Source organism: Camelus bactrianus, chromosome 15, assembly GCF_048773025.1.
Source record: "Camelus bactrianus isolate YW-2024 breed Bactrian camel chromosome 15, ASM4877302v1, whole genome shotgun sequence".
Classification (NCBI taxonomy): domain Eukaryota; kingdom Metazoa; phylum Chordata; class Mammalia; order Artiodactyla; family Camelidae; genus Camelus; species Camelus bactrianus.
Window position 1 is genome coordinate 59,070,346 of NC_133553.1, and position 15,471 is coordinate 59,085,816.

General features: G+C 35.1%; 1 protein-coding gene across 15 annotated transcripts in view; it reads right to left on the reverse strand.

Moving 5' to 3' along the window:
• Positions 1–15,471, reverse strand: part of WDPCP (WD repeat containing planar cell polarity effector) — a 299,751-nt gene that overhangs the window by 213,124 nt on the left and 71,156 nt on the right. For 14 of the 15 annotated variants that reach the window (XM_074341211.1, XM_074341212.1, XM_045514393.2 and 11 more), the window contains one exon: positions 7,676–7,760. The exons of the other annotated variant lie outside the window; for it this stretch is intronic. In XM_074341211.1, coding sequence (XP_074197312.1) covers positions 7,676–7,736 — 61 coding nt within the window. In that variant the 5' untranslated portion in view covers positions 7,737–7,760. The remainder of the gene's footprint in view (positions 1–7,675; positions 7,761–15,471) is intronic. 15 annotated transcript variants of the gene reach the window in all.

Sequence of the window (15,471 nt, forward strand, 5' to 3'; positions counted from 1 at the left end):
TTTCATTAGTATTATATTTGTTATGGTGATCTGTGATAAGTGACCTTTTACGTTACTATTGTAATTGTTTTGGGGCACCATGACCTGCACCTGTAGAAGGAGGTGAACATAACTGATAAACATTATGTGTGTTCTGACTATGCCATTAACTAACTGTTCCCCCCTCTCTCTCCTGCTTTTTGTGCCTCTCTAATCCCTGAGACACAATAATTTTGAAATCAGGCCATTTGATAACCCTATAGTGGCCTCTAAGTGTTCAAGTGAAAGGAAGAGTTGCACATCCTTCACTTTAAATCAAAAGCTAGAAATGATTAAGCTTAGTGAGGAAGGCATGTTGAAAGTCAAGACAGGCTGAGAACTAGACCTCTTGAGCCTGTTATCTAAGTTGTGAATGCAAAGGAAAAGTTCTTGAAGGGAATTAAAAGAGTTACTCCAGTGAACACATGAATGGTTAAGAAATTAAAACAGCCTTATTGCTGATATGGAGAAAGTTTCAGTGGCCTGAAAGGATCAGCCATGACAATGCCTTAAGCCAAAGTCTAATGCAAAAACCAAGGCCCTAACTCTTTTCAATTCTGTGAAAGCTGAGAAAGCTGCAGAAGAAATGTCTGAAGCTAGGTGAGGTTGGTTCATGAGGTTTAAGGAAAGAAACCATCTCCAGAACATACAGTGTGAGGTGAAGCAGTAAGTGCTGATTTACAAGCTGCCACAAGTTGTCCAGAAGATCTAGCTAAGATAATGAAGGTAGCTATGCTAAACAACATATTTTCAACGTAGACAAACAGCCTTCTAATAGAAGAAGATGCTATCTAGGAATTTCATAGCTAGAGAAGAGAAGTCAATGCCTGGTTTCAAAGCTTCAAAGGACAAGCTGACTCTCTTGTTAGGGGCCAACGCAGCTGTGACTTGAAATTGAAGCCAATGCTCACTTACCATTCCAAATATCCTTGAGCCCTTAACATTCTGCTAAATGTACTCTACTCGTGCTGTATAAATGGAACCACAAAGCCTGGATGACAGAACACCTATTTACAACATGATTTACTGAGTAATTTAAGCCCACTTTTGAGACTTACGTCTCAGAAACAAAGATTCCTTTCAAAATATTACTGCTCATGAACTTTTATATGTCTTGGGAAACCAAAAGATTTGTGTGACCCGCATTATGAAATATTAACTTTTTTGTAGTGGTCTAGAACTGAATGCACAATAACTCCAAGGGTATGCCTGTAGATAGCTTTGGGGAGCATGGATATTTTAACAATATTAATTCTTTCAGTCCATGAACACAGAATGTTCTTTCCATTTCTTTGTATCTTCTTCAATTTCTCACATCAGTATCTTATAGTTTTTAGTGCACAGGCCTTTCAACTCCTTTGTTAAATTTATTTCTAGGTATTTTATTCTTTTCGATGCAATTGTAAGTAGGATTGTTTTCTTTATTTTTCTTTCTGATAGTTAGTGTATAGGTATGCCACAGATTTCTGCACATTGATTTTTGTACCCAGCAACTTGACTGAATTCATTTATTAGTTATACCAGTTTTTTGGTGGAGTTTTTGGAGTTCTCTCTATATAGTAGGCCATTTGCAAATAGTGAGTTTTACTTCTTCCTTTCTCATTTGGATATCTTTTTTCCCTTGCCTAATTGCTGTGGTGAGAATTTCCAACACTATGTTGAATAAAAGTGGTGAGATGGACATCCCTGTCTTGTTCCTGATTGTAAAGGAACGTCACGGAGTATGACGTGAGTTTGGTATGCCATATATGGCCTTAATATATTCAGGTTGGTTCTGCCTAAACTCAGTTTGTTGAGAGGTTTTATCATAGCCAGATGTTCTCCCTTGTCAAATGCTTTCTTCTGCATCTATTGTGGTAATCATGATTTTTACTCTTCATTTTGTTAATGTGATGTATCATGTTGATTGATCTGCGGGTGTTGATCCCACTTGATCCCTGGAATAAATCCCACTTGATTGTGGTGTACAGTCCTTTTAATGTATTGTTGGATCTAGTTTACTAATATTTTGTTGAGGATTTGCATCTACATTCATCAAGAATATTGGTCTGTAATTTTCTTTTTTGTGTGGTATCCTTGTTTGGTTTTGGTATCACAAAATATGTTTGGAAGGTTTCTCTCCTCTTCCAATTTCTTGGAATAGTTTGAGAATAGTCAATCTTTGAATGTTTTGTAAAATTCACCAGAGAAGCTGTCTAGTCCTCAACTTTTGTTAGAAAGTTTTGATTACTCTTTCAATGTCCTTACTTGTAATCAGTTTACTTAGATTTTCTATTTCTTCATGATTCAGTCTTGAAAGATTATATGTTTCTAGGAATTTATCCATTTCTTCTATATTGTCCAATCTGTTGGTGTATAACTGTCCACAGTAGTCTCTAATTGCCCTTTGCATTTTTGTGGTATCAGCTGTAACCTCTCTTTCATTTCTGATTTTGAGTATTCTCTCTTTTCTCCTTGTTTAGTCTGGCTAAAGGTTTGTTGATTTATGTTTTCTAAGAATCAGCTCTCAGTTTCATTCACCTTTTCTATTTTTTCTTTTTTAGTCTCAATTTAATTTATTCCTGCTCTGATCTTTGTTATTTCCTTCCATCTGTTTATTTGGGGCTTCATTTGTTCTTCTTTTTCTAGTTCCTTTAAGTATAAAGTTAAATTGTTATTTGGGATTTTTCTTGTCTCTTGAAATAGGCCTATATTGTAAGACCTTCCCTCTTAGAACTACTTCTGTTGCATCACATAGGTTTTTGTATGACACATTTCTGTTTTTCTCTAAATATTATTTGATTTTTCCTTTGATTTTTTTGATGACCCACTGGTTGTTCAGCATCATGCTGTTTAATATCCAATTTTTGTCCCTTTTCTTTTCCCTGTGATTGATTTCTAGTTTCCTAACATTGTGGCCAGAGAAGATGCTTGATATGATATCAGTTTTCCTGAATTTACTGAGATGTGTTTTATGATCTTATATGTAATCTATCTTGGAGAACATACACTTGAGAAGAATGTGTATTCTGCCGCTTTGGGATGAAATGTTCTGTATTTATCTATTAAGTCAATCTGGATTAATATGTCATTAAGTCCAGTGTTTCCATGTTGATTTTCTGTCTGGATGATCTCTTTACTGATGTAAGTAAGGTGTTAAAGCCTCCTTATTGTACTGTTTTCAATTTCTCTCTGTCCTTTATTGTTTGCTTAAAAATACACTGGCACTCCTCTGCTGGGTGCACATACGTATATAAATGTTAACGTTTTCTTGTTGGATTGCCCTCTTTATCATTATATAACGTCCTTTTTCGTCTTTTATTACCATCTTTGTTTTAAAGTCTATTTTGTCTGATATGTGTACAGTTGTCCAGTTTTCTTTTCATTTCCATTTTCATGGAGTATCTTTCTCCATTCCTTCATTTTAAGTCTGTGTATATCCTTTCAAGAATTACAAGAGAAGTAATTCTCTTGTAGGTAGCATATAGACAGGTCTTGTTTTTTTATCCATTCAACTACTTTTGACTAGTGAATTTAGTCCATTTGCATTCAAAGTAATTACTGAGATGTATGTACTTATTCCATTTTGTTGATTGTTTCCTGGCTGTTTCCGTAGCTCTTCTCTGTCCCTTTGTTCTTCTCTTTCTCTCTTGCTTTGTGTTTTGGTGGTTTTCTCTAGCATTATGTTTAGATTCCTTTCTCATTTTCTTCTTTTTTATTGAAGTATAGTTGATTTACAATATTGTGTTAGTTTCTGGTGTATAGCAAAGTGATTCAGTTATTCATATATATTCTTTTTCATATTCTTTTCTATTATGGTCTATATTACAGGTTATTTGCTTCTCTGCTAAACTCTTGATCTCTTCTTCAATTACGAATCATAACACTGTTGGATAGAAAATTCTAGGTTAGAGGGTTTTTTTCCTTTCCACACTTTGAATATGACGTGCCACTCTCTTCTGGCCTGTAAAGTTTCTGCGGATAGCCTAACAGCATTTTCCTCGTGTGTAACTAATTGTTTTTCTCTTGCTGCTTTTAGGATTCTCTCTTTATCCTTAACTTCTCCCATTTTAATTATAATGTGCCTTGGTGTGCATCTCTTTGGGTTCATCTTGTTTAGAATTCTCTGGGCTTTCTAGACCTGGATATCTGTTTCCCTTCCCAAGTTAGGGAAGTTCTCAACCACTATTTCTTCAAATAACATTTCTGGCCCTTTCTTCTCCTTCTGGGACCCTTACAGTGCAAATCTTATTCTGCTTAATGTTGTAACCAAAGGTCCCTTAAGGTATCTTCTCTTCAAAATTCTCTTTTCATTTTGTTGCTCTGTCTGGGTGAGTTCCACTGTTATGTCCTCTAGCCTCCTGACTCATTCTTCTACCTCATCCAGTCTGCTGTTGAACCCCTGTAGTGTATCCTTCAGTTCAGTTATAACTCCTGTTTAGTACTTACTTACATTTTTCTATACCTCTGTTGAAGTTCTCACTGTGTTCATCCATTCTTCTCCAGAGCTTGATGAGCATCTTTATGATTATTACTATAAGCTCTTTATATAGTATATTGCTTACCTCCATTTTGTTTAGTTCTCTTTCTGCGGTTTTGTCTTGATATTCTGATCGGAATATATTTCTCTGCCTCATGTTGCCTAGGTCTTTGTGTTTATTTCTATGTATGAAGTAAATCAGTTATCTCTCCTAGTCTTGTAGGAGTGGCCTTGTTTAGAAAATGTCCTGTGGGGCTTAGAGGTGGAATCCTGCCTAGCCACCAGAGCCAAACACTCAAAGGATGTCCCCTATGTGGGTTGTAATGCAACCTCCTGTTGTGGCAGGGCAGAGGCTGCTACAATATGCTGGTGGGCGTGGCTGGTCCCCAGAACAGCTGAAAGAATTGGTGGGTAGGGCTATCACTTGGCTGGCTGTGAAGCCTGGATGGAGCACAAGGATGGCCAGGTACTCAGTGAGGTACACCCATGGGTGCTAACAGGTTAGAGGAAGAATTTCAAAATGGTGCCTGCCTGCAAAAGAATTAGGAAGGTACCCTGAGGCTGTAAAAATGTCTTCTACTAGTACCTCAGTTTCCAGAAAGTGTCACAATAGGTGCCTGCCTCTCCAGCAGATGCTTCAAGATTGGTATTAGATCCCCTTTACCTGTGGTCCCTGCACTTCTCAACCTGGTGCTTCTGCACAGGTTTCCAGGTCAAGTGAGTTTGCATGTGCACCCTCTAAGAGTGGGTTTTCTGTTCCCAAGCAGTTCTATAGTTTCCCTGGACATATTCCTCACTGGTTTTCAAAGCCAAGTATCTGGGGGGCTTTTCTCTCCTGTGCAGGGCCTAGAGGTTGGGATGCTTGATTTAGAGCCTGAATCCCTTGTTCCTCAAGGAAAAGATTTGTACCTTTGCATCCCTCCCAAATGTGGACTCCCATGGCTGGGATGTGGTTTTTACCTTGGCAGGACTGTCCCTCTGCCTCTCCTACCCCTCTCAATGCTGTCCTTTTACTTTTTGTTGTAGAGGCTCTTTCAACCATTTTCCAGATCCCTTTCTGAGAGAATTATTCCATATGCAGTTAAATTTGTTGTGTCCATGAAAGGAGGTGAGTTCAGAATCTTCCCACGCTGCCATCTTGAACCTTCTCCCAAGAACACTACCTTTTAAACTTCCTGTGGGCTTTTTTCTATTTCCATTCCACTCCCTTCCTTCTCAGAACTATACTAGAATTTTGTGTTTATAATCCAACTTTCTTTATAGTACTACCACATGTATTTGTCTTCTGAAACAATACATTAACTTTTACCTGTTGTTTCTGAACTTCTCCTAAATGCAATCACACTGTATGTACTGTTCTGCAACCTACACTTTAAATTTTTTGTCCTATATTATGTTTCTTACATTCATCAATGTTGTTTCATGCAGCTGTAATTCATTCACTTTCTCTCTTGCATAAATGCATTTATCCATTCTCCTACTGAATGACATTTGGGTTATCTCTAGTTTCCTATATTACAAACAGTACTATTATAAACATTTTTGTATAGGCCCCCTGGTGCACAAGTTATCGGGGCTTTCACTAGGGAATCTATCTAGTAGTGGAATTCTTGGTCAGTAGGCAACATACATCTTCAACTATCCTAGATAATGCCAAATTGTCTACTAAAGTGGCTGGACCAATTTATACTTTCACCAGCAGTGAAATAAGTTCATTTTCTTTCTTTCTTTTTTCTATTTTCTGACACAATTTCTTTGACTCTTGAGTTTTAATTTTTTTCTGCTACATATTTTTAATTTCCAAAAAATTAGTACAATTATCAAATGTTTCTTGAAACTTCTACATTTCATTTCTTGCTGTTCATAGAGTGAGGCACTAGAAAGCTTACTAGAGGCTCAATATACATGAACAGGGCTTGCCAACTAGTGGGCTTCACTGATCGGTCAGGGACCAGGATGTTTCACTGGAGGAAGACCTCAAATATCAGTGTTGATAGGTCTTCTCTCTGGGGCCATGCAGTCGCTCCAGAGAGGGCTCCCTCAGCTCCTTCCTTCTTGGAAAGTGTGCAAATGGCTGCAACATTCTTAGATTAAGATTAATCTGATTATGAGGGGATTTATTCCCTGTTTTCTTCCACTGTGACTAGTTTTGAGTTTCCCTAAATTAAGTATTTCTAGTCTGAGAAGTGTCTCACCACTTCTTACATAGATTTTGAAGTCCTTTTCTTATCACTCTCATGCCACATCCCCACCCTTCTGCAGTATCTGACTCCTCACGTTTCTATACCTATACAGAGTCTTAAGACCCAAACTGGCTGTCACTGGAATTCTCTGTAGACATTTGATATTCAGATTTTTAAGCTTTGGTAATTCTTCCATCCCTTCCAAAAACTATTCAACTACAATTGTCTCCTCTCCTAGTCTCTTAGTCCTTGTGGGTTTACACCTTAATTCATTAACTCTCATTTTAGAAGAATCAGGTGAGGAATCAAATGTGTGTTAAGTCTTCCTACCTTGTTTAACTGGAAATTCTATCTTTATGCATTTTAAGCAAACTAAACTTAATGAAATTATAATGACATCCATCTGTAATTATATATTTAATATTAAGCAAGAATGCTTTGCAAGGTAAATCATTTTCTTAGTAATGATGCTAAAGACACATTAATAAAACTGTTCTCCTAAATAAGAGTTGCTTTAGATACTCAAAGAGGAAAAGATTTTTCAAAAGATGTTTCCTAATGATATAAAACATTTTATACTGAAATACTAAACAAACATCATTAAAACATATTTATATTACTCCTCCTGAAAAAATGTGAAATGCAAAAAAAATATAATTGTACATCTTACCTATATGTTTGAAATATTACTTTATAATCAATACAAATGCATTTACCATTAGCAAGTATGCAAATATTTACAAATATAAATCAATTTTTATGAACAAACCCAAGAAAAACTAGCTATTAAGTCAATGAAATGAATTTCCAAAATAGAAAATCTAACTCAAGTTGAGAAATAAGTTAGTCAGAATTAAATAAAAGAAATTACTTTTCAGTAGCCAATTTTTCGTTAAGTGTAAAGAAAATAATGCAATTTCAGCTAAAGAATCTAGGCTCTAACCTTTGCTAGTACTAATTTATATTGTTGTAACTTATATTTGAAAAATATTGAAATTAATCCAGTGCTATTTACCCCCAATGTGTAAGGTATTCTTCAAAGACCACAGGTGCAGTTCAGTCAAGCAGAAAGACATCTGATAGCAGAAGGACTAGCAGTCCTGTTTAAAAAAGAATTAAAAAGAGGTGCCAATTAATTATCTTCTATTGCCAATAAAACCAAGATCTCTGAGAAATAATAAAAAGAATCATTTGCCAGTACTGATATTTGAGATATGATTCATTAGAATAAGCACATTTTAATGCATTCTTGGTTAACCACCCAGAAATAAACTCTAGGAAAAGGAAAAGTACACTTCTTTTCCTAGATTTAGTATGTCATCACATTGAGAACTGTGGTAAGAAGAATACATATATTTGGGCTTTTAATAATATAAGCTTGGTTTTTAAACATATATTTAAAATTATTTAGTATTTAAGCATTTTTTAAAATATCTTTTTAAGGAAAAGAAACATCTGTTAGGTAGTTATTAAGTACAAACACATTTTGTGGCATACTTTTAATATACAAAGCAAATATTTATGATCTCCCACATATAAACAGGCTAATTAAAGTAGAATTTGCAAGGTAAATGGTATATAGTTACTACTATAGGAAACATTTACTTAAAAGTAAACTGTGTGAAGCCATATTAGCATTCAGATTCATTTGTTAATCTGCATGTTATGATAGATCCAGATATTTTATTCTACTTGCATTTAAAAAGAGAGCAAAAATGTACATCCTATATCTCCTCCCAGTTTTAACAGAAGAGGTCAGTTAATGATGGATCTTACTGATAGTTTTTTTCTTAATTAGAATTTTATCAATTTGAACTGATTGAGAGAAGGCCAATCTGAATTTTTTAAATATCAACATTTTTTAAATATTTGAAAGGAATTTAAATAACTTTCAAATATTTGTTTGGAAATACATATAAGTATTACACTATCTGTAAACCTTCTTATATATTAGAAATACATAAACTATTGATATTTCCCTTGAGATCATAAAAGAACTGTCCTTTCCAACAAACTTCTGAATAACAAAAGAAACTTGAAAAATATTTTAAGATGCCTTTTACATGGAGGAGAAAGCCCTCAGCTTCTTTAACATTAGGAGTGACTAAAAATATTTCCCATACTATTTATATAGGTGATCATCCAAAATAATGTTAGACATAATACAAACTTTGTTGGCCCTTCTTTCACCTTTACATTTGACCTCAATGCTCTTAAAATCATCAAGAATTAGATGCATGTTCAACTAATGAGACACAGCGTTCTAATTATTGAAATGGCATAATTGAACAATTTCACAGCATAAAAGAAGGGCTCAAGCCTGCCCGGAATAGCAGGGCTCTGAGAAAGCTACAGAGAAGTTGTTAAATGTTAGCAGGACTTCAAAGAAGCATAGGTTTCACCAGTTAAATGATGATGATGATGATGAAAATTTTCATAAGAACAACAGATAATACTTATTATGTACCTACCTAGTAACAAGCATTCTCCTAAAATTTTATATGTATTAACTCACTTATTCCTCTTAGCTACTCTGTGTAGTAATACCATCATTACTTGTATAATGAGGAAACCAAGGTACAGAAAAGACAGATAGCCAGCAGGTAATGGAGGCAGGCTCTGAACCAAAGCAGACTGCCTCCGGAGTCTGTGCTGGCAAGCACAGCACACTTATTTATTGGGCTATGTAGAGGTGCAGGGGGCAGAGTACACAGTAGTTTGGGTAAAAGGATGGCGGCAGACCAAGATATATGTCGGATACAAGAAAAATGAAGTTGAAAAGGGTAGTAAGGAAACAGACTGTAATAACAAACAGTAAATTTTGCCTTGATCTGAATTTACTCCTTTCCTTACACTAAAGTGCCTTAAAAGGTTAGAGATGAAAACAAAGGACTCTTCGACCTCCAGATCTTCCCTGCTCTAATCAGAAGCTGGCTGCCACTGCCTACAAATATGGGGTAGGAGAGCTGGTAGGCTCATTACTATGAGAGGATGCAGCTCCTTACCAGCAGGCAACAGAGAAAAGGAGCTATTAATTATGAAATGTTCATTTCAACTTTGTATTATCTTTCTGAGTTGTCAAGACTGCTATACCCAAAATATTTCCAAAGTTGTGTTCTTTAGAATTGCTTTCAGTTAGTTTTATCAGACTTATTTCAGAATTATTACTTTACAGTTGTACTTTTTAAACTAAAATATTTACTCTATACTAGAATATGTAAACTGCACTGTTCTCATCTGGATGGGTGAGGTCTGGAATGTTTAAAGAATCAGTTAATGAATTAAATAAATTTTGTATTTATTAAATTTAACATGTGGATTCTAACTGCCTGGCTTCTTATTCTAACTTCTCAGCCTACTAGCCAATTTGCACAAATTACTCCTCTAAGTTCCCGAGCCATAAAATGGGTATAATAAAGTACCAACCACAGGACTGTTTGGGGATACCTTTATTCAATTACCTTATTATTGCTGCTATTACTCATAGGTCTAGCACTATGCAAATTTATATGGAAAAAACGAAAGTATTAAATATGATCTCTCACCTTATATAGTAAAATAGTGAAATGAATGAATGAATAAGTGCTAAGTACAACAGGGGTTTTATGAAGGAAAAACATCTGTATGAGAAGTTTCTACAGAAAGGAAGTCTTCAATTAGGACATGCAAAGGGATTAATATTTCACTAGGAATAGAGAAGAAAGAATGTGATAAAACAGATGCATACTTCCTCTCACACTGAGCACTATAAGTCACAATTTCTAGACTATACTAGAAAATAAAAACTCACATTCCTCAATTCAATGTTTATTCAGATACCAAAAATTAGAATTTATGATAATTGGGGCAAAGACAAAAATGACGTTTAGCTGTCAGTAGCTACATAAAAAGGTTTGGTCATGTAAATTAAAGGGATAAAATTCTATATCTGAAACCAAAAAGGCCACTCTTTTACTTACATATCAAAACAAGGCTGCACCTGAAGTTGTATTTTTCAGTTTGAGTTGATCAATAATAAAGAATTTGTCAAAATGTTCCCCTGGTAACAGAAATGGAGAGTGGAGCATAGCTTTTTTTTTTAATCCACACTGGCTAATTTATAAGAGGCAGAGACGCTCTTAACTTGACAACCAATAGGGCCCTTGCATATCTTCACTAAGATTGAAAATCCTAAACTATACAGAAATTATGGCGCTTAGAGGAGAATAAGCAAAATGAGGTCTGTGGAGAGCATCAAAGGTCAAGAGCAAAGCCCCTTACCCTTTGCATTTGGACATAAGGGGAAATTCTGAGAATAGGACTGAGTAGAGTCAATGATCTGGACCTGAACCCAGCATTCATATCCAGTTTCAACAGGGTTGGAGAACTGAGTAAAATGTACAAGCTATTTCTAAAAATGCTCTGATGTATAAACAATACTGCTCTAGTTTCCCACTAGGAAGAACAGGACAAAAGGGAGAGAGACAGTCTACTTAAGAAAGAACCCCTTTATGGCCCCTGGAATACTGGTTTAAGAAGGGTGGTGAAGTAGCCACAGGTGGCGGTGCATAGAAAGTAAGCAGGATTGGTAACCAGTTGCATTAATGTACTCAGAGTGGTGGTATTCAGACAAAGCGGGACCCACACTGAGCGAAAGCAGACATGGTGGTAGCAATAATCAGTTGATGGAGCAGGCCTAGCAAGTAGTGTTGTCACATGTATTGATAAATAAGCCTGAGGCAAGGGGGAAGAAAATGGCCAACGGCCATTAGTAAATGATTGGACTTATTTATCAACACATGTGACAACTCCTACAGGCTCCCCAGAATATGTGTAATTAAGGAGGTAGCTTTGCAGGGGTCATGCATTAGCAGGCAGGCAAAAGATAGTCAAATGCAGGTTATTCATCCTTCTTTATCCCTGAACTTCAAATATCTGCTAATAAGACCATATAAAATTAGAGAGAATTAATGAAGTAAATTTTTAACTTGTAAAAATCTCTAATTACTAGATGGACATGGTGGGAGGAGACCAAATCGATATTCTTTTAGTCCTCAAAATGTCTTACCATCTTTTACACTGTGCGGGTTTTTTGAAAGACACAGACTTTTAAACATCTTGCATCGTACTCAAGAATGCCACCAGTTAAAAAGAAGGCTATAATTTCTTCATTTTGCCTGGAGGAAGCAGTCAAGACTGAGCTCATACTATTTAAATATTGTATTAGTGCACAAAAAGTTGTTCTGAAGGAGGAAAGAAAAGAATTTCAGAAGAATGCTAGATTCTGCATTTTGGGAGAGTGTGTGTGTAGGGATTATAAAGGTAATGAAATAGGGAGGGCCTAAAAAAGCAGAGCAATGCTGCCCCACTCAGTGCCCTTATGCATTTCTCTAGGGGTAAAATCCAGTGCACATGACTTAGAATTAGACCAAATGTAGTTATATAGGGGGAAAATAAATAAAATAATGACTAAAAAGGAGAGCAAATTTTCTTAATATTGAATAGAAGAAGAATTATCCAAATGAAAAGAATAGCAGAAGGAAAACCCTATACAAAACAAAAAACTTGCCCATAATTTAATTTTCATTTCTTTCAAAATATCTTTTTAACTTTTACAATTAATGTTTAATTTTATAAGGTAGTTGATGACAGTCTGAAATGTGTCAGAAGGCCATCCTGAATCCAAACTTCCAGTCTCCATGAGAGAATAAGAAACATGATTTAAGCAGAGCTTGATCTAAAGCTCAACTGTTCCCTTGTAAGGGGGGAGAATCTATGATAGCCTGAATTTTGAGGACAGAGAGAAAGAGGATCCTAGAGTGTCCTTCTTACTTTCTACTTATATCCTCAAAAAGTTTAAAGCCTTCCCTTCAAAATAGATTACATTACAATAATATTTAAGATTAACTGTTACCATATAGGTAAATTTTAAGAAAGTAACGTAAAACAGAAACCATTGCATCAAGATGCTGTGAATTTTTTATACTTTTTATAATCTTCTTCTGGAAAATAAAGCTTTTTAGAAGTGAAGATTACTTGCCACTAAATAAATCTGCAGAATATTTGTGTTCCCTGGTTCTGAAGTCAGCTATTTTGACTGCTCTGAAAAGGAGAGGGATCCTGAGGGCAAATAAAACCCTAATGTAAAACATGATGGGAAAGAATGAATTAACAAAGAGAAGACACTGCAGTAGTTGAACAAAGATGAATGATACCATGGTGCCAACAAAATATTTGAAATGAATAGAAAAATGCCTACAAGAGCCTAAGGAAATCTTTCTTGAGCATAAACTCAGAACATATACTTGCTATTAATTATCAACAGACTTTCTGAGGACTGACTATTCACTAATTCAAAATGTACAAAATTGAAGACAACTAAATAGCACAAATTTAAGCTAAACCACTAGTTGTGTTAACACTAGAAATGACCCAATTCTAGTCATCATTGGGTAATTTCCAAATGACATTAAAATAGAGTGTATTCCTGTCAATCTCTTGTCTAATGTCATCTACACAGAATTACATTAATTATCTGTTAAGTATATGCAAGAAATATTAAGTAGACATATTTAATCAATGTCAGATTATCAGAAATAAAGATTTTTTAAATATTCAACACTAAACCAAACAATTAAACAATTGATGCAGTTCTTGTAAAAGGGCAGAAGAGTCTCAAAATAAAAGAGACCTCGAGCTTGGATTGAACCTATTCTAACAAAAGACTGGAGTGATTAGGAACACTGGGTCATCTGTGCCTCAGAGATATTTAATTGTTAATTAAATATCACAAATACTTTGAGCACCTTGGGTGTTCGGCATTTTACTATGAGTCATAGATACAAAGATTTACAAAGCAGGGTCTCTTACTATTGAATATCTAAAATCCAATGTAGCAAGTAACAATAATCACAAAAACAATAATATAAAGTTTGTGGTAAGTGCAAATTTAGCAACATAAACAAAGGGTGTTCACTAAGATGTTCTAGTTTGGTAATAAAGAAATGTTCTTCTAAAGTAGAGGACATCTGAGGACTGCTGGGTTTTGACAGAGGAAGACAGAAAAAGGAGGGAACAATACACAAAAACATAAATTAGAAAGATGCAAGGCTTATTTAAAATATATTAAGCAAGTGGTTTGGCGCATAAATAGGAGAAATGAATTAGGACCATATTAAGTAAGTCTTTTAATGCCAAATTTAGGAATTCGGACTTTATATCTTCCTAGGTAGCTAGTGATGAATAATGAAAAGTTTCTGATCTGGTAGGGATTTTGGAAAGGGTAATCAACAGATCAGAATTGTTGGAAGATTAGCTGTGTGGGTGGGAATATTTAAGGGATTTTTGATACAAGTAATCTGTTAGGTAATAAAGTAACAGATAAACACCAATTAACTAGTGGCAAGGATTTGAACTGGGATGGTGACAGTGGAAAGGAAATACAGAAAAAAATTCAAGTGATCTTTTGAGGAAAGAATCAACAGCCACTGTCTGGCCATGCCTGGTTTCCAGGAACCGCTTACCCAGACCAGTTCCCACCTGGTTTATCCTAGTTTCAGGACTTGGACTGAAACATACATAAAAACAGGTTAGTCTAGAAGAGGAGCAAGTTTTGCTAAAATCAATAAACTGAATTTTAGACACAACGGGAATTTAAGGTATGAGGATTAAAATAAGTAGAAACCTCTAGCTGGTAGCTAGCAATATAGAAAAGAGGTCTGGACTATATAAAAGCTATTTTGGGATTTTCTAAATATAAAGGAAAGTTAAAGCCACAAAATAAGATCCCAGAAGAAAAATAAAGTCAAGGATAGATATTTTGGTAGTTCTCCAACAAGGAGACAATGGAAAAGACAGATTAAGACAATATAAAGCCAGGAAAGCGAAAATGGTTTACGTGTGTGTTTAAGTGTTATATAGTGATCTAACTTGTTGTTTCTGAATTTTAATGTAGTGATGACCTCAGTATGGTTTAATGAGAAGTAAAGTTTTATCAAGGACACAAAGATTAAGTCTTCTAAAGAAGGTGCGGTTCTACGGCTCTGAAGGCTGGGCTCTAGGCCCAAAATGCCTTAATTCTAATCCTGCTGGGGCACTTTCCCTGAATCATGTAACCTCTCTACCTCAACTTCCCCACCTACAAAAACAGGGATAACGATACTGACCTACATTTGTAAAAGTGCTGTAAGGATTAATTAATGCTACGTAATGCTTTGAAGATGAAAAGTGCTGAACATTATTAGTGGGCACTGTGTAACTAATTGTAACACTGAAAATTTTATCCTTAAATTATATGCAAACAGCAGTTATCAAATAAATGTCCTAGCTCCCTTAGTGACATTTATCTTCAAATATTATTAAATTAGTATTTTAAATGTATCTAGATCTTTTCTATATTACATATTATCTCATAGCATATAAACATCTAGATCAGTTACTAAACATACAATCTGCTTTCTTCTTTCAGTGAACAGCACAGCATGGATATTTTCTGTTAGCACGTACAGATTTATTTCATTTTTTTTTAACAGCTGCCAGATGTTCCATTGGATTCTGATCATAATTTACCTATTTCTTCAATGAACAAGAGTTTTTCTTTTCTCATCTTACAATGATACTAAGAAAATATACATGCACACCTTACATTTTGATAGGTACTGCCAAACTGGTCCCCAAGATGATTGTACCAATTTACATTTCCACCAATAATATGACTGCCCTTTTCCGTATGTCCTCAATGACACGGGACATTATCAAAGTTTTTAATTTTTGCCAATCTGGTAGGTAAAAAAAAATGGATGTTTGTAGTTTTAAGTTTCATTTTCCTGTTAA